Source organism: Oncorhynchus kisutch, linkage group LG14 (assembly GCF_002021735.2).
Source record: "Oncorhynchus kisutch isolate 150728-3 linkage group LG14, Okis_V2, whole genome shotgun sequence".
In the NCBI taxonomy this organism is placed as follows: Eukaryota; Metazoa; Chordata; class Actinopteri; order Salmoniformes; family Salmonidae; genus Oncorhynchus; species Oncorhynchus kisutch.
In genome coordinates, this window is record NC_034187.2 from 27,322,857 (window position 1) to 27,345,761 (window position 22,905).

Below are 22,905 nucleotides of genomic sequence, written 5' to 3' on the forward strand. Positions count from 1 at the left end.
TAAGCTATCCGTTTTTTCACTGGGAAGATTCTTCAGATGGCTGTACCTGTTTTACTGTAATTTGTCATAGACGCTTGCTAAAAAACATTAACTGGCATCTGTCAAATTTGTATAGAATCAACTTGATCCCATCTGTCGAAGACGCTTGGACCTTGTTTTTTTATATTTTCAGTGGTGTTGTTAACGAACACGCCCCATAAAGAAAATGAGAATTAAAAACAGGTTCAACCCCTGGTACGGACGTGATCTTGCAGAGTTACTCCACCTCAAGAATTGCATTTGGCAAAAGGCTCGCCACACGCATAGTCAGGCTGACTGGCTCTCGTTCAGGCAAATGAGAAATAAGTGGCGGCAGGTTGCCTAGTGGTTAGAGCGTTGGACTTGTAACCGAAAGGTTGCAAGATCGAATCCTCAAGCTGACAAGGTAAAAAATCTGTTGTTCTGCCCCTGAACAAGGCAGTTAACCCACTGTTCCTAGGCCGTCATTGAAAATAAGAATTTGTTCTTAACTGACTTGCCTAGTTAAAGGTAAAATAAAAAAGTGGACTCAGGCTATCCAGAAGGCCGAAGTTAGTTACTTTAAGGAGCAGTTCTACACTTGTAAGATACCTAGTGATGGGCCAGTAGCCTCTCTCTGTGGGTCTAACCCCAAGAAGTTCTGGAAAACGGTTAAAGACCTGGAGAATAAACCCTCTTCACAGCTGCTGTTAAAGTTGATGTGGTTGTGACTTACAAGAAGCACATGGCTGAGCTCTTTAATCACTTCATTAAGTCAGGATTCCTATTTGACTCAGCCATGAGTCATGTTGGCTGTCCAACATTTCCTCATCTCCCACCCCTTCTAATGCGACTATCGGGATGCTTCTCCCTCTATTTTCCCTAACCCGCTACAAGGTCACAGAGTCCGAGGTGCTAAAGGAGCTCCTGAAACTTGACCCCAAAAAACGATCTGGATCAGATGGTTTATACCCTTTCTCTTTTAAGGTTGGTATCTCAAACCTTTTTTAACCTGCCTCTCCTTTCTGGGGAGGTTCCCATTTGCTTCAAATCAAATCAAATCAAATTTTATTTGTCACATACACATGGTTAGCAGATGTTAATGCGAGTGTAGCGAAATGCTTGTGCTTCTAGTTCCGACAATGCAGGAATAACCAACAAGTAATCTAACTAACAATTCCAAAACTACTTTCTTTTACACAGTGTAAGGGGATAAAGAATATGTACATAAGGATATATGAGTGAGTGATGGTACAGAGCGGCATAGGCAAGATACAGTAGATGGTATCGAGTACAGTATATACATATGAGATGAGTATGTAAACAAAGTGGCATAGTTAAAGTGGCTAGTGATACATGTATTACATAAGGATGCAGTCGATGATATAGAGTACAGTATATACGTATGCATATGAGATGAATAATGTAGGGTAAGTAACATTATATAAGGTAGCATTGTTTAAAGTGGCTAGTGATATATTTACATCATTTCCCATCAATTCCCATTATTAAAGTGGCTGGAGTTGTGTCAGTGTGTTGGCAGCAGCCACTCAATGTTAGTGGTGGCTGTTTAACAGTCTGATGGCCTTGAGATGGAAGCTGTTTTTCAGTCTCTCGGTCCCAGCTTTGATGCACCTGTACTGACCTCGCCTTCTGGATGATAGCGGGGTGAACAGGCAGTGGCTCGGGTGGTTGATGTCCTTGATGATCTTTATGGCCTTCCTGTAACATCGGGTGGTGTAGGTGTCCTGGAGGGCAGGTAGTTTGCCACCGGTGATGCGTTGTGCAGACCTCACTACCCTCTGGAGAGCCTTACGGTTGATGGCGGAGCAGTTGCCGTACCAGGCGGTGATACAGCCCGCCAGGATGCTCTCGATTGTGCATCTGTAGAAGTTTGTGAGTGCTTTTGGTGACAAGCCGAATTTCTTCAGCCTCCTGAGGTTGAAGAGGTGCTGCTGCGCCTTCTTCACGATGCTGTCTGTGTGAGTGGACCAATTCAGTTTGTCTGTGATGTGTATGCCGAGGAACTTAAAACTTGCTACCCTCTCCACTACTGTTCCATCGATGTGGATAGGGGGGTGTTCCCTCTGCTGTTTCCTGAAGTCCACAATCATCTCCTTAGTTTTGTTGACGTTGAGTGTGAGGTTATTTTCCTGACACCACACTCCGAGGGCCCTCACCTCCTCCCTGTAGGCTGTCTCGTCGTTGTTGGTAATCAAGCCTACCACTGTTGTGTCGTCCGCAAACTTGATGATTGAGTTGGAGGCGTGCGTGGCCACGCAGTCGTGGGTGAACAGGGAGTACAGGAGAGGGCTCAGAATGCACCCTTGTGGGGCCCCAGTGTTGAGGATCAGCGGGGAGGAGATGTTGTTGCCTACCCTCACCACCTGGGGGCGGCCCGTCAGGAAGTCCAGTACCCAGTTGCACAGGGCGGGGTCGAGACCCAGGGTCTCGAGCTTGATGACGAGCTTGGAGGGTACTATGGTGTTGAATGCCGAGCTGTAGTCGATGAACAGTATTCTCACATAGGTATTCCTCTTGTCCAGATGGGTTAGGGCAGTGTGCAGTGTGGTTGAGATTGCATCGTCTGTGGACCTATTTGGGCGGTAAGCAAATTGGAGTGGGTCTAGGGTGTCCGGTAGGGTGGAGGTGATATGGTCCTTGACAAGTCTCTCAAAGCACTTCATGATGACGGAAGTGAGTGCTACGGGGCGGTAGTCGTTTAGCTCAGTTACCTTAGCTTTCTTGGGAACAGGAACAATGGTGGCCCTCTTGAAGCATGTGGGAACAGCAGACTGGTATAGGGATTGATTGAATATGTCCGTAAACACACCGACCAGCTGGTCTGCGCATGCTCTGAGGGCGCGGCTGGGGATGCCGTCTGGGCCTGCAGGCTTGCGAGGGTTAACACATTTAAATGTCTTACTCACCTCGGCTGCAGTGAAGGAGAGACCGCATGTTTTCGTTGCAGGCCGTGTCAGTGGCACTGTATTGACCTCAAAGCGGGCAAAAAAGTTATTTAGTCTGCCTGGGAGCAAGACATCCTGGTCCGTGACTGGGTTGGATTTCTTCCTGTAGTCCGTGATTGACTGTAGAGCCTGCCACATGCCTCTTGTGTCTGAGCCGTTGAATTGAGATTCTACTTTGTCTCTGTACTGACGCTTAGCTTGTTTGATAGCCTTGCGGAGGGAATAGCTGCACTGTTTGTATTCGGTCATGTTACCAGACACCTTGCCCTGATTAAAAGCAGTGGTTCGCGCTTTCAGTTTCACGCGAATGCTGCCATCAATCCACGGTTTCTGGTTAGGGAATGTTTTAATCGTTGCTATGGGAACGACATCTTCAACGCACGTTCTAATGAACTCGCACACAGAATCAGCGTATTCGTCAATATTGTTATCTGACGCAATACGAAACATATCCCAGTCCACGTGATGGAAGCAGTCTTGGAGTGTGGAGTCAGCTTGGTCGGACCAGCGTTGGACAGACCTCAGCGTGGGAGCCTCTTGTTTTAGTTTCTGTCTGTAGGCAGGGATCAACAAAATGGAGTCGTGGTCAGCTTTTCCGAAAGGGGGGCGGGGCAGGGCTTTATATGCGTCACGGAAGTTAGAGTAACAATGATCCAAGGTCTTTCCACCCCTGGTTGCGCAATCGATATGCTGATAAAATTTAGGGAGTCTGGAAGGCAGCCATGGTTCATCCTTTATTTAAAGGGGGAGATCAAGCTGATCCTAACTGTTATAGGCCTATTTCTATTTTGCCCTGTTTATCAAATGTGTTTGAAAAACTTGTCAATAATCAACTGACTGGCTTTCTTGATAGTCTATAGTATTCTCCCTGGTATATAATCTGGTTTCCGCTCAGTTTATGGATGTGTCACTTCAACGTTAAAGGTGTTCAATGATGTCGCCATTACCCTTGATTCTAAGAAATGTTGTGCTGCTATTTTTAATGACTTGCCCAAAGCTTTTGATAAGGTAGACCATTCCATTCTTGTAGCTCAGGCAGTAGGAAGCTCTCTCATCCATTTATATGCAGATGATAGTCTTATACTCAGCTGGCCCCTCCCCGGATTTTGTGTTAAATGCTCTACAACCAAGCTTTCTTAGTGTCCAATAAGCTTTCTCTGCCCTTAACCTTGTTCTGAACACGTCCAAAACAAAGGTCATGTGGTTTGGTAAGAAGAATGCCCCTCTCCCCACCGGTGTGATTACTGCCTCTGAGGGTTTAGAGCTTGAGGTAGTCACCTCATACAAGTACTTGGGGGTATGGCTAGACAGTACACTGCCCTTCTCTCAGCACATATCAAAGCTGCAGGTTAAAGTTAAATCTAGACTTGGTGTCCTCTGTCGTAATCAGTCCACTTTCACCGCAGCTGCCAAACTAACCCTGATTCAGATGATCATCCTTCCGATGCTAGATTAAGGAGACCTAATGTATAGATCGGCAGGTAAGGGTGCTCTCAAGCGGCTAGATGTTCTTTACCATTTGGCCATCGGATTTGCCACCAATGCTCCTGATAGGACACATCACTGCACTCTATACTCCTCTGTTAACTGGTCATCTCTGTATACCCATCGCAAGACCCACTGGTTGATGCTTATTTATAAAACCCTCTTAGGCCTCACTCCCCCCTACTACTCACTCCCCCCCACCCCCCTATCTACTGCAGCCCTCATCCTCCACATACAACACCTGTTCTGCCAGTCACATTCTGTTAAAGGTCCCCAAACACATCTCTGGGTCGCTCCTCTTTTCAGTTCGCTGCAGCTAGCGACTGGAACGAGCTGCAACAAACACTGAAACTGGACAGTTTTATCTCAATCTCTTCATTGAAAGACTCGGTCATGGACACTCTCACTGACAGTTGAGGCTGCTTTGCGTGATGTATTGTTGTCTCGATCTTATTGTCTTTTGTGCTGTTGTCTGTGTCCAGTAATGTTTGTACCATGTTTTGTGCTGCTACCATCTTGTTGCTACCGTGCTGTGTTGTCATGTGTTGCTGCCTAGCTATGTTGTTGTCTATGATCTCCCTTTGTCCTATTTTTATTTTTTAAATCCCAGCCTCCATCCTCGCAGGAGGCCTTTTGTTAGGCCATCATTATAAATAAGAATTTGTTCTCAACTGACTTGCCTAGTAAATAAAGGTTCAATAAAAAAATACAGTCTATTGGATATGAACACTTACTGCAATATCCCCAGGGAGAGAAACCACTCTAGAGAGGGCGTTGGGTTTACAGGAGTCACTTCTTGTTTAAATGGCATTCATTCCCTCATCCTCAACTTTAAGGACACTGGCAGCTATTATAATTGGACTGGGGGGAAAATGCTCTGAAATCAGACTTAAAAATATGCCTTTGTACTTTGCAGTGTTGGGGTGAATGGAAAAGACAAAGTAATATGGCGACATGAAGGAAGCACATGCCAAACATTATCTCAGCAAACAGTTGGATTGATGGAGGTTTTGAATTTCACTGGGTCCTTTGTGACCTCCAGATGAAATGTATTGTGTGTAGATACACCGTCAAGCCCATATCGCCTGGACCTGAAGGCGTTGGAGAGATCCTCTTTGTGCCTGTACAGAAAAAGGCAGAGTGTGGCCCATAGGGAATCCATACCTTAGTCCTAAACAGTAGCATGCCAAGGCCAGTCAGATAACAATGCAATATTTGACAAGGAATAGTCAACCATAATTTAGCAGTTTTCACTGATTTGGAAATGCAAGAATAACATGCTTGCAATTCCACTCACTTGATAGTTTGTAGCTAACTACTGTTCAGCTTGTTTGGTCCGGCGTGCGTCAAGTCACTCTGGTTCACACTGACCGTGTGCAGAAAGTAGTCCATCACAACTTCTTCCCATTGATCTTTGTCGATAGCACCTGCTAAATTCAGGGCAGCAATGTTGTTCAGCAGAGTTCTCCATGGCAAGGATTATCTACACATACTAAGCAGCTCATGTTATAGACAGAAGTGTGCTACATGGCAGACCAATCTGAACTCATCTCTCGGCATATCCAGCCCATCCATTATCTCAGCCAATCATAGCTAGCAAGAAGGTTCCTAACTATTTCCGTGGCTAAACCAACTAGGCTTGTAATTTAAGAATTGTATTTGTATTTACAGATGGCATACAAGTTTGTTATTAAGGCACATGAAAGTGAACATGTTTATGAAGGCATTTCTGCCCCAAAATGCATTTTGATAAAAATGTTCAAATGCCTCTCCTGTGAAGTAGTGATGTGTGACATACTTTGATAGCGATTGAGTGCAAACATCAAAAGCATGGCATACCGTTCAATATGAATCACTTTCCTTTTTCTATTTCTTCAGTTATGGTTGCATGACTTCAGCCCCTGAGACTTAGGCCTTGGCTCACTCATGGTGGATTCTGAGTTTGTGGTGAGGGCGCCCCCTCTGGATGGGAGGGATATGGAGCTGGATGTGCTGGGCTTCCTGGACTCTCTGGGGGAGGACAACACCACAGCAGCAGAGAGGTGCTACCGCTCCCACTCCCGCAGCAGTGTCCTGCAGGGCCTGCCTTTTGGAGGGGTGCCCACGGTCCTCGCCATCAATGTTGTCCTGTGGCTGGTATGTTGCTGACACAGACACACCGATACATGTATGTATACACAATCTCACACACACACACACACACACTACAGTGCTACAGCAGTACCAGAGAGACATTTTCCCCAAAGACCCATCCTTCACGTGAAGTGCAACATTGTATCAAATCATCAACCGGGTCGACCCAAAGCTGTCCCTCATGAACTTGCAAAATGATATCATCTAGCTTATTCCGGGGCGTCATCTGTTTTTAATGACGATCCCACTGGATGTTTGGAAACATCAGATCATGATATTTTGCTCTTTCACACCAAGTCTGGGTGATTATCGAAGCTGGGAGTGTTCGAAATACTTCAAATACTGAGGAACTAAACAGACATTGTTGACTTACTGTGTGAGGTGAAGAAAAAATTACTGAGAAGCTCAGCTCATTAGTGGTGGATGTGGTGAGTTATGACAATCAGACATTGCCAAATGGGCGCTTTCTTACTTTTGCATGCAGCAGGCCCGGTAGGCCTACTTCTGTGTGTACTCAGGTTCTCTCTCTCCCTCAACTTTATCAGGAACGAGAAACCAGACACATGCTCATTGCTGACATGGATTACGCCAAACAAAAACCAATGAAAACATTTACAAATCTCATGGTTATGAAATAAACCAAAATGTGTTTCTCACAAGTGTAGCAGGTTGTAAACTCCTCAAACAACGTTTCCAGTCTGAGAATGAGAGCGGTAAATGACTGTAATTAATACAATACAGGCATTAACATAAATGAATGTAACCAAATGACGGGGAATTAATGGTACATTTACTAGGCCTACTGGTGACCTGTAATGGAGAATTGATAGAAAATAAACAAAGGGAAAACGATTCACACAATTAAACAATGAATGCACAAGAATTGGCAGGAGACAGCTGAACGCATTCTGGAGAGCTGAGCACATGCATTCTGGAGAGCTGAGCACATGAATTCTGGAGAGCTGAGCACATGTATTCTGGAGAGCTGAGCACATGCATTCTGGAGAGCTGAGCACATGCATTCTGGAGAGCTGAGCACATGTATTCTGGAGAGCTGAGCACATGTATTCTGGAGAGCTGAGCACATGTATTCTGGAGAGCTGAGCACATGCATTCTGGAGAGCTGAGCACATGTATTCTGGAGAGCTGAGCACATGTATTCTGGAGAGCTGAGCACATGTATTCTGGAGAGCTGAGCACATGTATTCTGGAGAGCTGTGCACATGTATTCTGGAGAGCTGAGGTCATGTATTCTGGAGAGCTGAGCACATGTTTTCTGGAGAGCTGAGCACATGCCTTCTGGAGAGCTGAGCACATGCCTTCTGGAGAGCTGAGCACATGCATTCTGGAGAGCTGAGCACATGCATTCTGGAGAGCTGAGCACATGCATTCTGGAGAGCTGAGCACATGCATTCTGGAGAGCTGAGCACATGTATTCTGGAGAGCTGAGCACATGCCTTCTGGAGAGCTGAGCACATGCCTTCTGGAGAGCTGAGCACATGCCTTCTGGAGAGCTGAGCACATGCCTTCTGGAGAGCTGAGCACATGCCTTCTGGGGAGCTGAGCACATGCCTTCTGGAGAGCTGAGCACATGCCTTCTGGAGAGCTGAGCACATGCCTTCTGGAGAGCTGAGCACATGCCTTCTGGAGAGCTGAGCACATGCCTTCTGGAGAGCTGAGCACATGCCTTCTGGAGAGCTGAGCACATGCCTTCTGGAGAGCTGAGCACATGCATTCTGGAGAGCTGAGCACATGCATTCTGGAGAGCTGAGCACATGCATTCTGGAGAGCTGAGCACATGCATTCTGGAGAGCTGAGCACATGCATTCTGGAGAGCTGAGCACATGCATTCTGGAGAGCTGAGCACATGCATTCTGGAGAGCTGAGCACATGTATTCTGGAGAGCTGAGCACATGCATTCTGGAGAGCTGAGCACATGTATTCTGGAGAGCTGAGCACATGTATTCTGGAGAGCTGAGCACATGCATTCTGGAGAGCTGAGCACATGCATTCTGGAGAGCTGAGCACATGCATTCTGGAGAGCTGAGCACATGTATTCTGGAGAGCTGAGCACATGTATTCTGGAGAGCTGAGCACATGCATTCTGGAGAGCTGAGCACATGTATTCTGGAGAGCTGAGCACATGTATTCTGGAGAGCTGAGCACATGTATTCTGGAGAGCTGAGCACATGTATTCTGGAGAGCTGAGCACATGTATTCTGGAGAGCTGAGCACATGTATTCTGGAGAGCTGTGCACATGTATTCTGGAGAGCTGAGGTCATGTATTCTGGAGAGCTGAGCACATGTTTTCTGGAGAGCTGAGCACATGCCTTCTGGAGAGCTGAGCACATGCCTTCTGGAGAGCTGAGCACATGCCTTCTGGAGAGCTGAGCACATGCATTCTGGAGAGCTGAGCACATGCATTCTGGAGAGCTGAGCACATGCATTCTGGAGAGCTGAGCACATGCATTCTGGAGAGCTGAGCACATGCCTTCTGGAGAGCTGAGCACATGCCTTCTGGAGAGCTGAGCACATGCCTTCTGGAGAGCTGAGCACATGCCTTCTGGGGAGCTGAGCACATGCCTTCTGGAGAGCTGAGCACATGCCTTCTGGAGAGCTGAGCACATGCCTTCTGGAGAGCTGAGCACATGCCTTCTGGAGAGCTGAGCACATGCCTTCTTGGAGAGCTGAGCACATGCATTCTGGAGAGCTGAGCACATGCATTCTGGAGAGCTGAGCACATGCATTCTGGAGAGCTGAGCACATGCATTCTGGAGAGCTGAGCACATGCATTCTGGAGAGCTGAGCACATGCATTCTGGAGAGCTGAGCACATGCATTCTGGAGAGCTGAGCACATGTATTCTGGAGAGCTGAGCACATGCATTCTGGAGAGCTGAGCACATGTATTCTGGAGAGCTGAGCACATGTATTCTGGAGAGCTGAGCACATGCATTCTGGAGAGCTGAGCACATGCATTCTGGAGAGCTGAGCACATGCATTCTGGAGAGAGACACGCCATGTCTTTGCCAGACACCCCTCCCTTCTTCTTGCAACATTTTAAATGATACTCAACACATTATCTTCACGCATTTTAGATGCTTATTACTGACAGCTGCTACTCAGTCAGCTAGACCTTTTGCCACTCGCACTACCCAAATTGCGGGCTTCCCAAATAGGCATAGGCCTACACACTTGTGATTTGAAACAATCCACAATAAAATATTTTTTAAATAAGCTAATGATCCTCTGTGGCTAAGTCATGCTCCCTGGTGAATTCTTTTGAATGATTTAATTTAGACACGAGTAATTATAGCCAATTTTGTTGAAACAACAATTTACTTTAGGAGAATCCAGCATCCTAACAGTGCACTCTGCACCCGCCAATTTTCCTTTCCAATTCACAAGAGGCTGAAACCAGAGATCTGTATAATGACGAGATGGTCATGTCTCCGCACTAACAGTAAGAGTTGCAAAGGTGGGAAGGCAGGCGACAAGCTGCATATTATGCCCATAGAAACGCATTGGGCTTATTCTGGACAGATTTTACCGAGAGTCAGCCCTCTAGTTTTGCCTCTTCCTCTCTGCTGAAATTATATCACCGGAGAGGAGAAAGCATCCGAGTGAGCGAAACAGCGGCCCTCTATATGTAGCCCATGTATCTGATGCTGTCTGGACAGAAATAGTATGACATGTCATAATACTCTTTTGGTCCAGGCAGCATCAGATACATGGTGTACACATACTGAGACCGAGGGGCGCTGTTTTGCTCGCTCGGGTGCTTTAACTGAGATCGATGCGTCTTTCCGTCAGCATGCGTCTCGGTCAAATAAATGATCAATATTTCAATATTTTATTTGTACAGGCAAGAAGGTGGGGCGGGCTAGGCCCCCTGAGGCCCATCCATAATGCTGGATCTGCTTACACGCCTTCACATTCATCGTTTTATGATACAAACACTACTCCATTCTCCTCTTCTCTATAAAATACGGTGTGTTTAGAAATATGCAGAAAGATTACTCTTCCCACTCCAGGATGATGATAGAAATCCATCTGTCTCCAGATTTGTGAATGTACACCTCTGTTCCGCTGTCAGTTCTTGTCAAACTAGATTTTCTCTCTGGTTATCAGTCTTGTCTACCAGCCCATGTTTAATTGATTCACTGTGATTGTTCCCTGGTAGTCAGGACAACACAGAAGGTTAATAGCAGTGTCTTAATGATGAGTTCAAGTGTGTTTCAAACCTTGATTTCCCCCCATGTGACAGCGTACCGCCTCTGCACCATTCCTAACATCACACAAAATTATCATCTGTGGGGCATCAGCGGAACGTGGACACCCACCCAGGGACAAGAGATGGAAGACATTCGAGACAGGCAGAGAGAAATGGGATACAACGAGGGGATATTATATATGCAGAGAGCTTAGGAATTGCATTTGGCCACGACTATAAAAGCAGAATGTACAGTGCCTTGCGAAAGTATTCGGCCCCCTTGAACTTTGCAACCTTTTGCCACATTTCAGGCTTAAAACATAAAGATATAAAACTCTATTTTTTTGTGAAGAATCAACAACAAGTGGGACACGATCATGAAGTGGAACGACATTTATTGGATATTTCAAACTTTTTTAACAAATCAAAAACTGAAAAATTGGGCGTGCAAAATGATTCAGCCCCCTTAAGTTAATACTTTGTAGCGCCACCTTTTGCTGCGATTACAGCTGTAAGTCGCTTGGGGTATGTCTCTATCAGTTTTGCACATCGAGAGACTGAATTATTTTTTATTAACTTAAGGGGGCTGAATAATTTTGCACGCCCAATTTTTCAGTTTTTGATTTGTTAAAAAAGTTTTAAATGTCCAATAAATGTCATTCCACTTCATGATTGTGTCCCACTTGTTGTTGATTCTTCACAAAAAAATACAGTTTTATATCTTTATGTTTGAAGCCTGAAATGTGGCAAAAGGTCGCAAAGTTCAAGGGGGCCGAATACTTTCGCAAGGCACTTTTTTATTTTTATTTTATTTCACCTTTATTTAACCAGGTAGGCTAGTTGAGAACAAGTTCTCATTTGCAACTGCGACCTGGCCAAGATAAAGCATAGCAGTGTGAGCATACAACAAAGAGTTACACATGGAGTGAACAATTAACAAGTCAATAACACAGTAGAAAACGAAGGGGGGGTCTATATACAATGTGTGCAAAAGGCATGAGGAGGTAGGCAAATAATTACAATTTTGCAGATTAACACTGGAGTGATAAAAGATCAGATGGTCATGTACAGGTAGAGATATTGGTGTGCAGAAGAGCAGAAAAGTAAATAAATAGAAACAGTACGGGGATGAGGTAGGTGAAAAGGGTGGGCTATTTACCAATAGACTATGTACAGCTGCAGCGATCGGTTAGCTGCTCAGATAGCTGATGTTTGAAGTTGGTGAGGGAGATAAAAGTCTCCAACTTCAGCGATTTTTGCAATTCGTTCCAGTCACAGGCAGCAGAGTACTGGAACGAAAGGCGGCCAAATGAGGTGTTGGCTTTAGGGATGATCAGTGAGATACACCTGCTGGAGCGCGTGCTACGGATGGGTGTTGCCATCGTGACCAGTGAGCTGAGATAAGGCGGAGCTTTACCTAGCATAGACTTGTAGATGACCTGGAGCCAGTGGGTCTGGCGACGAATATGTAGCGAGGGCCAGCCGACTAGAGCATACAAGTCGCAGTGGTGGGTAGTATAAGGTGCTTTAGTGACAAAACGGATGGCACTGTGATAGACTGCATCCAGTTTGCTGAGTAGAGTGTTGGAAGCCATTTTGTAGATGACATCGCCGAAGTCGAGGATCGGTAGGATAGTCAGTTTTACTAGGGTAAGCTTGGCGGCTTGAGTGAAGGAGGCTTTGTTGCGGAATAGAAAGCCGACTCTTGATTTGATTTTCGATTGGAGATGTTTGATATGAGTCTGGAAGGAGAGTTTGCAGTCTAGCCAGACACCTAGGTACTTATAGACGTCCACATATTCTAGGTCGGAACCATCCAGGGTGGTGATGCTAGTCGGGCATGCAGGTGCAGGCAGCGACCGGTTGAAAAGCATGCATTTGGTCTTACTAGCGTTTAAGAGCAGTTGGAGGCCACGGAAGGAGTGTTGTATGGCATTGAAGCTTGTTTGGAGGTTAGATAGCACAGTGTCCAAAGACGGGCCGAAAGTATATAGAATGGTGTCGTCTGCGTAGAGGTGGATCAGGGAATCGCCCGCAGCAAGAGCAACATCATTGATATACACAGAGAAAAGAGTCGGCCCGAGAATTGAACCCTGTGGCACCCCCATAGAGACTGCCAGAGGACCGGACAGCATGCCCTCCGATTTGACACACTGAACTCTGTCTGCAAAGTAATTGGTGAACCAGGCAAGGCAGTCATCCGAAAAACCGAGGCTACTGAGTCTGCCGATAAGAATATGGTGATTGACAGAGTCGAAAGCCTTGGCGAGGTCGATGAAGACGGCTGCACAGTACTGTCTTTTATCGATGGCGGTTATGATGTCGTTTAGTACCTTGAGTGTGGCTGAGGTGCACCCATGACCGGCTCGGTAACCAGATTGCACAGCGGAGAAGGTACGGTGGGATTCGAGATGGTCAGTGACCTGTTTGTTGACTTGGCTTTCGAAGACCTTAGATAGGCAGGGCAGGATGGATATAGGTCTGTAACAGTTTGGGTCCAGGGTGTCTCCCCCTTTGAAGAGGGGGATGACTGCGGCAGCTTTCCAATCCTTGGGGATCTCAGACGAGATGAAAGAGAGGTTGAACAGGCTGGTAATAGGGGTTGCGACAATGGTGGCAGATAGTTTCAGAAATAGAGGGTCCAGATTGTCAAGCCCAGCTGATTTGTACGGGTCCAGGTTTTGCAGCTCTTTCAGAACATCTGCTATCTGGATTTGGGTAAAGGAGAACCTGGAGAGGCTTGGGCGAGGAGCTGCGGGGGGGGCGGAGCTGTTGGCCGAGGTTGAAGTAGCCAGGCGGAAGGCATGGCCAGCCGTTGAGAAATGCTTATTGAAGTTTTCGATAATCATGGATTTATCAGTGGTGACCGTGTTACCTAGCCTCAGTGCAGTGGGCAGCTGGGAGGAGGTGCTCTTGTTCTCCATGGACTTCACAGTGTCCCAGAACTTTTTGGAGTTGGAGCTACAGGATGCAAACTTCTGCCTGAAGAAGCTGGCCTTAGCTTTCCTGACTGACTGCGTGTATTGGTTCCGGACTTCCCTGAACAGTTGCATATCACGGGGACTATTCGATGCTATTGCAGTCCGCCACAGGATGTTTTTGTGCTGGTCGAGGGCAGTCAGGTCTGGGGTGAACCAAGGGCTGTATCTGTTCTTAGTTCTGCATTTTTTGAACGGAGCATGCTTATCTAAAATGGTGAGGAAGTTACTTTTAAAGAATGACCAGGCATCCTCAACTGACGGGATGAGGTCAATGTCCTTCCAGGATACCCGGGCCAGGTCGATTAGAAAGGCCTGCTCACAGAAGTGTTTTAGGGAGCGCTTGACAGTGATGAGGGGTGGTCGTTTGACTGCGGCTCCGTAGCGGATACAGGCAATGAGGCAGTGATCGCTGAGATCCTGGTTGAAGACAGCGGAGGTGTATTTGGAGGGCCAGTTGGTCAGGATGACGTCTATGAGGGTGCCCTTGTTTACAGAGTTAGGGTTGTACCTGGTGGGTTCCTTGATGATTTGTGTGAGATTGAGGGCATCTAGCTTAGATTGTAGGACTGGCGGGGTGTTAAGCATATCCCAGTTTAGGTCACCTAACAGAACAAACTCTGAAGCTAGATGGGGGGCGATCAATTCACAAATGGTGTCCAGGGCACAGCTGGGAGCTGAGGGGGGTCGGTAGCAGGCGGCAACCGTGAGAGACTTATTTCTGGAGAGAGTAATTTTCAAAATTAGTAGTTCGAACTGTTTGGGTATGGACCTGGAAAGTATGACATTACTTTGCAGGCCATCTCTGCAGTAAACTGCAACTCCTCCCCCTTTGGCAGTTCTATCTTGACGGAAGATGTTATAGTTGGGTATGGAAATCTCAGAATTTTTGGTGGCCTTCCTGAGCCAGGATTCAGACACAGCAAGGACATCAGGGTTAGCAGAGTGTGCTAAAGCAGTGAGTAAGACAAACTTAGGGAGGAGGCTTCTGATGTTGACATGCATGAAACCAAGGCTTTTTCGAACACAGAAGTCAACAAATGAGGGTGCCTGGGGACATGCAGGGCCTGGGTTTACCTCCACATCACCCGCGGAACAGAGAAGGAGTAGTATGAGGGTGCGGCTAAAGGCTATCAAAACTGGTCGCCTAGAGCGTTGGGGACAGAGAATAAGAGGAGCAGGTTTCTGGGCATGGTAGAATATATTCAGGGCATAATGCGCAGACAGGGGTATGGTGGGGTGCGGGTACAGCGGAGGTAAGCCCAGGCACTGGGTGATGATGAGAGAGGTTGTATCTCTGGACATGCTGGTAGTAATGGGTGAGGTCACCGCATGTGTGGGAGGTGGGACAAAGGAGTTATCAGGGGTATGAAGAGTGGAACTAGGGGCTCCATTGTGAACTAAAACAATGATAACTAACCTGAACAACAGTATACAAGGCATATTGACATTTGAGAGAGACATACAGCGAGGCATACAGTAATCACAGGTGTTGAATTGGGAAAGCTAGCTAAAACAGTAGGTGAGACAACAGCTAATCAGCTAGCACAACAACAGCAGGTAAAATGGCGTAGACTAGGCAACGGGTCCAATAGGCCCCGTTGCCTATAGGCCCCGTTGCCGGGTCCAATAGGCAACGGGTCCAATACCTTGTTAAACATTGTCCTGGTTGCCCATGCATGGCTTTAGACCAGTATGGAGGCGCAGGGAGGTGGTGGTTGATGAGCTCTGTGTGTCTTATAACTCGTTCTTTGTATTGCAGTTTCTTTTGCTCATCTTTTCCTGTTTGAGGAAGGCTGCATGGGACTATGGCCGTCTGGCTCTACTGATGGAGAATGACAGGTAGAGTAAAGCCCTTCACCTCAGCTTCTTCATTCTCACTGTATGTCTGATTTAGAAGTCGAGGCAACACTCAAGATGGAGAAATCCGTATCGAAAGCATAATTCATGACTGATTGACTTTGTGCTACTTGAGATTGGCTCCCCCTCCTGAGAAGAAATGGTACTGCCCAGGCATTCTCATGCTCATGAAATACTTAGTTTTCCTGTCTCTCTTACTTTGATGGAGCTCGTGTTACACTATTACATTGCTTTAATATAACTATGCCTAACAAAATAGAAACGCGACATGCAACCATTTAAAAGATGAGTTATAGTTCATATAAGGAAATCAGTAAATTGAAATAAAGTAGTTAGGCCCTAATCTATTGATTTCACATGACAGGGAATACAGATATGCATATGTTGGTCACAGATACTTAAAAAAATAAAAATTAAGTAGGGGTGTGGATCAGAAAACCAGTCAGTATCTGGTGTGACCATTTGCCTCATGCAGCGTGACACATCTCCTTCGCATAAAGTTGATCAGGTTGTTGATTGTGGCCTGTGGAATGTTGTCCCACTCCTCTTCAATGGCTGTGTGAAGTTGCTGGATATTGGTGGGAACTGGAACATGCTGTCGTACACGTCTATCCAGAGCCTCCCAAACGGGCTCAATGCGTCACATGTCTGACTATGCAGGCCATGGAAGAACCGGGACATTTTCAGCTTCCAGGAATTGTGGACAGATCATTGCGACATAGGGCTGTGCATTATAATGCTGAAATATGAGGTGATGGCGACGGATGAATGGCACGACAATAGGACTCAGGATCTCGTCACGGTATCTCTGTGCATTCAAATTGCCATAATCCCAGCGCCACCATGGGCACTCACTTCACATTGACATCAGAAAACCACCCACCACACAACGCCATACACGTGGTCAGTTGTGAGTCCGGTTGGATGTACTGACAAATTCTCTCAAACGGCTTATGGTAGAGAAATTAATATTAAGTTATCTGGCAACAGGTCTGGTGGGCAGGCCAACTGCACGCGCCCTCAACTTGATGTCTGTGGCATTGTGTTGTGACAACTGCACACTTTAGAGTGGCCATTTTTTGTCCCCAGGACAAGGTGCACCTGTGTAATGATCATGCTGTTTGCCAAGTTAATCCAGCCACCTGACAGGTGTGGTATATCAAGAAGCTGATTCAACGGCATGATCATGTAAACAAATTTGTGCACAAAATTTGAGCTAAATAAGCTTTTTGTGCAAATGAAACATTTCTGGGGTCTTTTATTTCAGCTCTTGAAACATGGGACCAAAACTTTACATGTTATTTTTATTCAGTATTGTATACATACATACCATTTAATCACTTTTTACACATTATCACAATCTGTGAGTACTATTTTTTTTCCCCCCAAGCCTTGATACCATAATATGCAGATGGCAATAATGGCACACTCATTGTAGCTCAGATTTTTCTGAATCTTAGGACCTTGTTAGCTTTTAAAGTGACGTGAGGTCCAGACAGTCCTCTGTGTGGGTCTGCAGAGTGAGGCTCTGCAACAGCTTACTTCTGCCTGACCTGGAGCCACTCCGGTGTGAGTGTGGAGTTGATTTAGTTCTGCCTGACCAGCAGCAGCTCTCTGCCACCCTGGGGCAGTGACATCTGTTTGTTCCGCGGAGCGGGCGGCCGTCGCGCTAATTCAATTATTACGCTTAAAGTGGCACGCTGTAGAGCTGTCAGCAACTTCAACTTGAAAGAAACATCACCAAACTCGATCATCACAATGCTTCATTGAATTCCAGTAACACTGTCCATCCCTCCTCCCTCCTATCATTGATATGATCTCAGATTGACTGGAGTTCTAAGGGGAGGACCGCATCCTGCACGGAAGAGCTATTAGACCCAGCCAACACAATTAGCGCTCATGCTGTCTGCAGGCTCTGTGCCTGACCGTCTGTTGGAAAGAGAGGATATTAACTTCCCACAGTCACTCATTGCAAAATGGGTTCACGTTTGCTATATAATTTTAGGATGCTGTCCAGGCCACTGAAAATCATCCTTCCAAGAATGTGTTTAACGGCTGTAGTCTCATACTGTGCAGTCTTGTTGCTTGTGCAGTATAGTGTCTTCCATCTTGTGATCTATGTGATGAGCTTCCTTCCTTCCTATTCTGTAGGAAGAGACCCATGCACCATAATGATAATCCTGGTATGTCTTCTGTTGCTCAGCCTCACGTCCCTGTTCTACGGAGAGCAGAGTGAGAAGGAGAAGTCCCCGTCAGAGTCCAGCCCGTCAGACTCCGACACCAAGGACTTGGTAAGTCCAACTTTATTATGGATCCAAGTCCAGACAGTAGGATAGGTCTGGAGGTATAGCTGATAAAGGGTGACCCTGTTTGAGTGTGATTCCACTCTTTTTGTGACCCTGATCAAGCACTTTTCCTTAATTGAGTTGATGAAACATCCAGCTGCACAAACAAAAAACTAAAACATTAAGAAAAGGCAGATTATTTAGAGAATGACTTTATATACACACACACACCTGCCTGCGTGACTCGGTAAGATCACCATTAATGTAACACACTATGTTAATGAGGGAGTAGGACAGAGTAAGACAGGAGTCTTCTCCCAGAGTTTGACAGCAGTGAAGTGGTTTACGCCTCAGACTAGACCTATTTAAACCCCATCACTCTCTCAGTGCGTAGGCCTTAATGTTATGCACCGCGGGCCAGGCGTGCTTGGCACTGCCTACCACATATGTGGTATCGATTTTGTTTTTGATAAGCGATCCACTGAATGTTTTATGTCTTTCCTCCTTTAGGGCTTCTGCTCTTGGCTTACAACACTTTACCACATGAAGTAAGCGTAAAACCTCTACCTGTTATCACTTCTATCATTTTTATTGCCCTTCTCTTCAATGTTGTCATCCCATTAAGCAGCGAAAAGCAAACGAGTGTGTGTGTGCTCACGGAATTGTTTGTGCCGTGGTTAACCATAGACTCGAGCAAGTGCAAATACTCTAACTCCACTAAATGGATTTAGATCCGTAACTTCCTCTGTGTCCATGGTTTCCATATTATTATGGTGGAGTTTGGGTTCTTCTGGGTGCTGTTTTTAGCTCTTGTGTTAGTGGCTGACTGTAATACCTCACCCTGGGATCCCTGGGAAAGTGCTAACCCACCCTGAAAGTTCTCTGTGTGGCCTGGCCTGCCTGCCGTGGGACCAGCAGTCAACTCTTGTTTCTTCTCTTTTATGAGACAAGTGGGTTTTCTGACCCTCCAGGAGTGCAGTGAGGTATGAGGAGCAGGCCCCACAATATCACTACCACGGAGCCCCTGACTCTGTCTCCCCATAGAAGAGAAGGATTCTGCTCTTCCCACTACAGTCCCATTACACCCATGTGTCTAGTACATGCTGTTTCCCCGTAGACCCCTTCTCAACTGCACACTGCTTCTTTGTAACTCTGCGCTTAGTCTCGCTTAGCCACCCTGGGAAGATCCCCTCTTCCCTCCCCAGTTTCAGAACCTCTCTCTCTGTGTTGCGTCTCCAGGGATGAGGAGATCAGGAGTAAGTGTGGTGTCGACGCTACGACCTACCTGTCCTTCCAGCGCCACATCATCCTGCTCATGACTGTGGTCTGCCTGCTGTCTTTGGCCATCATCCTGCCTGTCAACTTTTCCGGAAACCTCCTAGGTAATTTAGAACGAAGCCTTGGCCTATGTTGGGAGGCCCAGGGATATCCTAGATGCCAGGGGAGGTAGAGGGGCACCTCGCCGGGAGAGACCAGGCCACACATGCATATGCAAAAACAAACGCATACAGGGGTGGGCTTGCACGCATGCACACACACACCACAGTTATAAATACAAATGGACAAAGTCTGCCCATGGATATCTAAAATGTAGGCCACACACACACACACACACACCACCTATCCAAACACAGACAGAGTGAAATGACACCGGGGAAGTGAAATGATAGGCTACAATGACTTTGTTCATGATCATGCACTCCGCAAATGACTTGTAACTATAGACAGGTTGGTTGTTTAGCAACAAAGCCGACGCGTGCACAACTATGAGGCGAAACAGACTGGGTTGGCTTAGCTTTTTGATAACATGTAAGCTATACTTCGCCTCCGATGTTTGTTTACTGAAAACACAAATACATTTGCACAAGTACTTGTTTCTCAAATACATTGTTACAATTGTTAGCTAGCTTGCGAATTTGACCCATATTAGCATTGACATTAAATCAGTTAAAACGCCTCAAAACAAGACATGGTATCAAGAACATTATGAACCGAATTGAAACAAGACAATAACGATTCCCCACATAGCAGTTTCTTGTCATTCTTGCTAGCAATCTGGCCATCCAGAATCACAACATGCTGAATGATGCCCAATGGAACCATGCACATCGTTTTCGTGACGACGTCCGCTAACCCATCTAGAAATTCCTTGAATTTTATTTAGTGGGAAGTGAACAAAGCGTTTGTTGTCAAAACCATTCATCTTGTGTTGTCGGGCACTATCGGTTCGGGGGGGCAGTGCCCCCATGAGAACAATTTTGGACCTCCCTGTGGCCCCCCTAAATGTGGAGTATGAAATCATTTTTACATAACTCATTTTTGCTATCGTTCTTTTTTTACATCCGTTATTAGACAGAAAATGCAAATAAATTGTTGAATGATTGTGAACATGGTCTTTTGCCTGCAATGGGCCCCCCCAGTTGAAATGGTCTAGAACCGTCTCTGGTGTCGGGGGGAGCGGGTTAGCAAAATGCTATCATATGCAATTAAACCATTTGTAAAATGGTCAGCTATATTTGTAATACAGACTAGCTCAAAACGAAGTGATTTTGATAATTGTCTGTTAAATGAAAGTAGAGGTGCTATCTTTATTTGCTCCATAGCTCAGGCGGCTCGAGGCTGTTTGGCTCATCTCAGTCACCAAGAGGAAGAGCTTTGCAGCTGTTTCTGAGTTAATAAACAACGCCATGCTACTGGATGGTAACATTCAAATAAAACCCAGCCCTGAAACAAAACGTAGAATGAAAATCATTTCTATGTCATATCATAGGAATTTGCACGAAGTGGGCAGTTCAGATTTGTCACTTCAAGCCCAGATATGTCATACTTTGTGCAACATCATGAGAAAAAGTGGATTTCTAGTGGTGTGGGTGTTTAAAGTCCCTCCCTTTACTTTAGAAAAATAACTGTTACACGCACATTAACTGTCGCATGTTGTCTTTTCTATAGGGGATAATCCTGAAAATTTTGGAAGAACGACTGTGGCTAATCTTCCTGCGAAGTAGGTCAAATGGCTATGGCTTCACTTTTTGCAGAGGATTCATAATAATTCAGGAAATGTTCAAGAATATCTTGAGACCATCATGGTTATCCAACAGTCATGCGGAAACCTTTTCTTTCCTCTTAGGGACAGCTTCCTGTGGCTCCACAGTATCTTTGCTCTGCTCTACTTCATCATCACAGTGCTGTGTATGGCCCACCACTCCTCACGCCTGGAGTACAGAGAGGACGAGAAGGTGTGTGTGACTGCTCCTCAAACCTAGCCAAATGTATAATGATAACAGCATGGTCAGGTTACTGTCTCAGAAAACCTGAAAGAGACACCATTTGGTGTCTGTAATTTATTGTTACCATCTTGACAGGTGGCCAGGACTCTCATGATCACCTGCATCCCCAGAGAGATCTCAGACCCAGGCCTCATCACCAAACACTTCCAGTAATCTTAAATGTTTACTTCCCACTTTCCTTACTCTTTCAAGATACAGCTGATACTAATACAGCCGGTGTGGATAGGTGGTTTAACTCCCTTTTCCCTCCACTCTAGTGAGGCCTACCCCAGCTGTACTGTCACTGACCTCCGCTTCTGCTTCAACGTACACAAACTGATGAGGCTGGACTCTGAGAGGTACAGTAACTATGACAATATGGAGAAATTAGTTACATTTTTTATTTTTATTGCGTTGTGCAGATTTGAGTTGTTGTGTTTCAGACGGAAGGCGATGAAAGGAAGGCTGTATTTCGCCACTAAGGCCCAGAAGGAGGGGAAGATCATGATGAAGACCCACCCCTGTGCTACCATCTTCTGCTGTGACGTGTGCGGCTTTGAGCAGGTGCTTTTGGAACAGAAATGTTCCAGTGAATCTTGGTCATAGTAATTATGTTGCATTGATTGCATTTTGCCACTGGATGGCACTAAGAAACTCATTTAGATTTGAGCAGCAACGTGATTCCTCGTCTGTCTGAATTGAAATACAATAAGGGATAAAACAAGACTTGATGAATAATACCAGTATGTAGCTGATCTATATTTTCAACTCTTTGCAGGTGGATGCAGAGCAGTACTACAGTGAGCTAGAGGAGAAACTGACTGATGAGTTTAATGCAGAGAAGCATCGCATCTCGCTCATGAGGCTGGGCATCGCCTTTGTGACCTTTCGGGACGAAAGGATGACTGCTGTGTGAGTAAACTATGACCTCTGACTGACCATGGTAATGCACTATACTGCAGTTTCCCGCAGTGCCAAATTACATGTTTTACTTTCCCCCAAATTCCTGTTACAGGGTTTGATTGAATATGTTCATGAGTGTGTGTCTGCCTGTTTTGTGTGATGACTTTGTGTCTGTGTGTGTTGTTTCTCTTCGCAGTATTGTCAAGGACTATAGCAGGGTCCGTTGCCGTCAGAAACCACAGCAGTCAAGCATCACCACGGTAGTTCAGTCTCATAGGTGGGGTGTAAACTACGCCCCGGCACCAAGCGACATCATCTGGTGAGCGAGGTTATCTGAAGCAGATGATGACTAGAAATTCCCTCCCATTGGTTTTCAACCTGTTTAGTAGCTTTATCTTACCTGATAGGTGAGTTAAAATATGTAGTTTGGGATTTGAAACTGACGCATATTAACGAGCGGTACCCTGCATTTTTACAGTTAGATTTGTCATTTAGAAGACGCTGTTATCCAGAGCGACTTAGTTGTTGCATTAGCAATTCATATTTCAGTTAGTAGCAAAGAGAGACAACGGCGTATCCCAGTCAGAGTAAGCTATTTTTTCCTCAATAAGTTGCTAGCAGTAAGGTCCACGCTAGTAACAGGCTTCCAAAGACGTTTGCACAGATTGAGATCACCGTTTGACGGCTCAAGCATACTGTAAATTGCCTTTGAAAATCAATTGCAGTGCGTTAATCTGTGTTACTTAACTTAATATTACAAGAGGGCCATTCAACAATATAACCAATTAAATTATATGAATTTTAGAATGATCGTTGT

The 22,905-nt window shown here is 45.8% G+C and overlaps 1 protein-coding gene across 2 annotated transcripts in view; it reads left to right on the forward strand.

The window, feature by feature from the left end:
* tmem63c (transmembrane protein 63C) overlaps positions 1–22,905 on the forward strand; it is a 54,371-nt gene that overhangs the window by 20,861 nt on the left and 10,605 nt on the right. For both annotated transcript variants that reach the window (XM_020499839.2, XM_031788162.1), the window contains exons 2-13: positions 6,330–6,587; positions 15,537–15,616; positions 17,838–17,925; positions 18,430–18,467; positions 19,159–19,301; positions 20,869–20,920; positions 21,047–21,155; positions 21,282–21,355; positions 21,464–21,544; positions 21,629–21,749; positions 21,964–22,097; positions 22,285–22,407. In XM_020499839.2, the coding sequence (XP_020355428.1) occupies positions 6,378–6,587; positions 15,537–15,616; positions 17,838–17,925; positions 18,430–18,467; positions 19,159–19,301; positions 20,869–20,920; positions 21,047–21,155; positions 21,282–21,355; positions 21,464–21,544; positions 21,629–21,749; positions 21,964–22,097; positions 22,285–22,407 (1,253 nt within the window). In that variant the 5' untranslated portion in view covers positions 6,330–6,377. The remainder of the gene's footprint in view (positions 1–6,329; positions 6,588–15,536; positions 15,617–17,837; positions 17,926–18,429; positions 18,468–19,158; positions 19,302–20,868; positions 20,921–21,046; positions 21,156–21,281; positions 21,356–21,463; positions 21,545–21,628; positions 21,750–21,963; positions 22,098–22,284; positions 22,408–22,905) is intronic.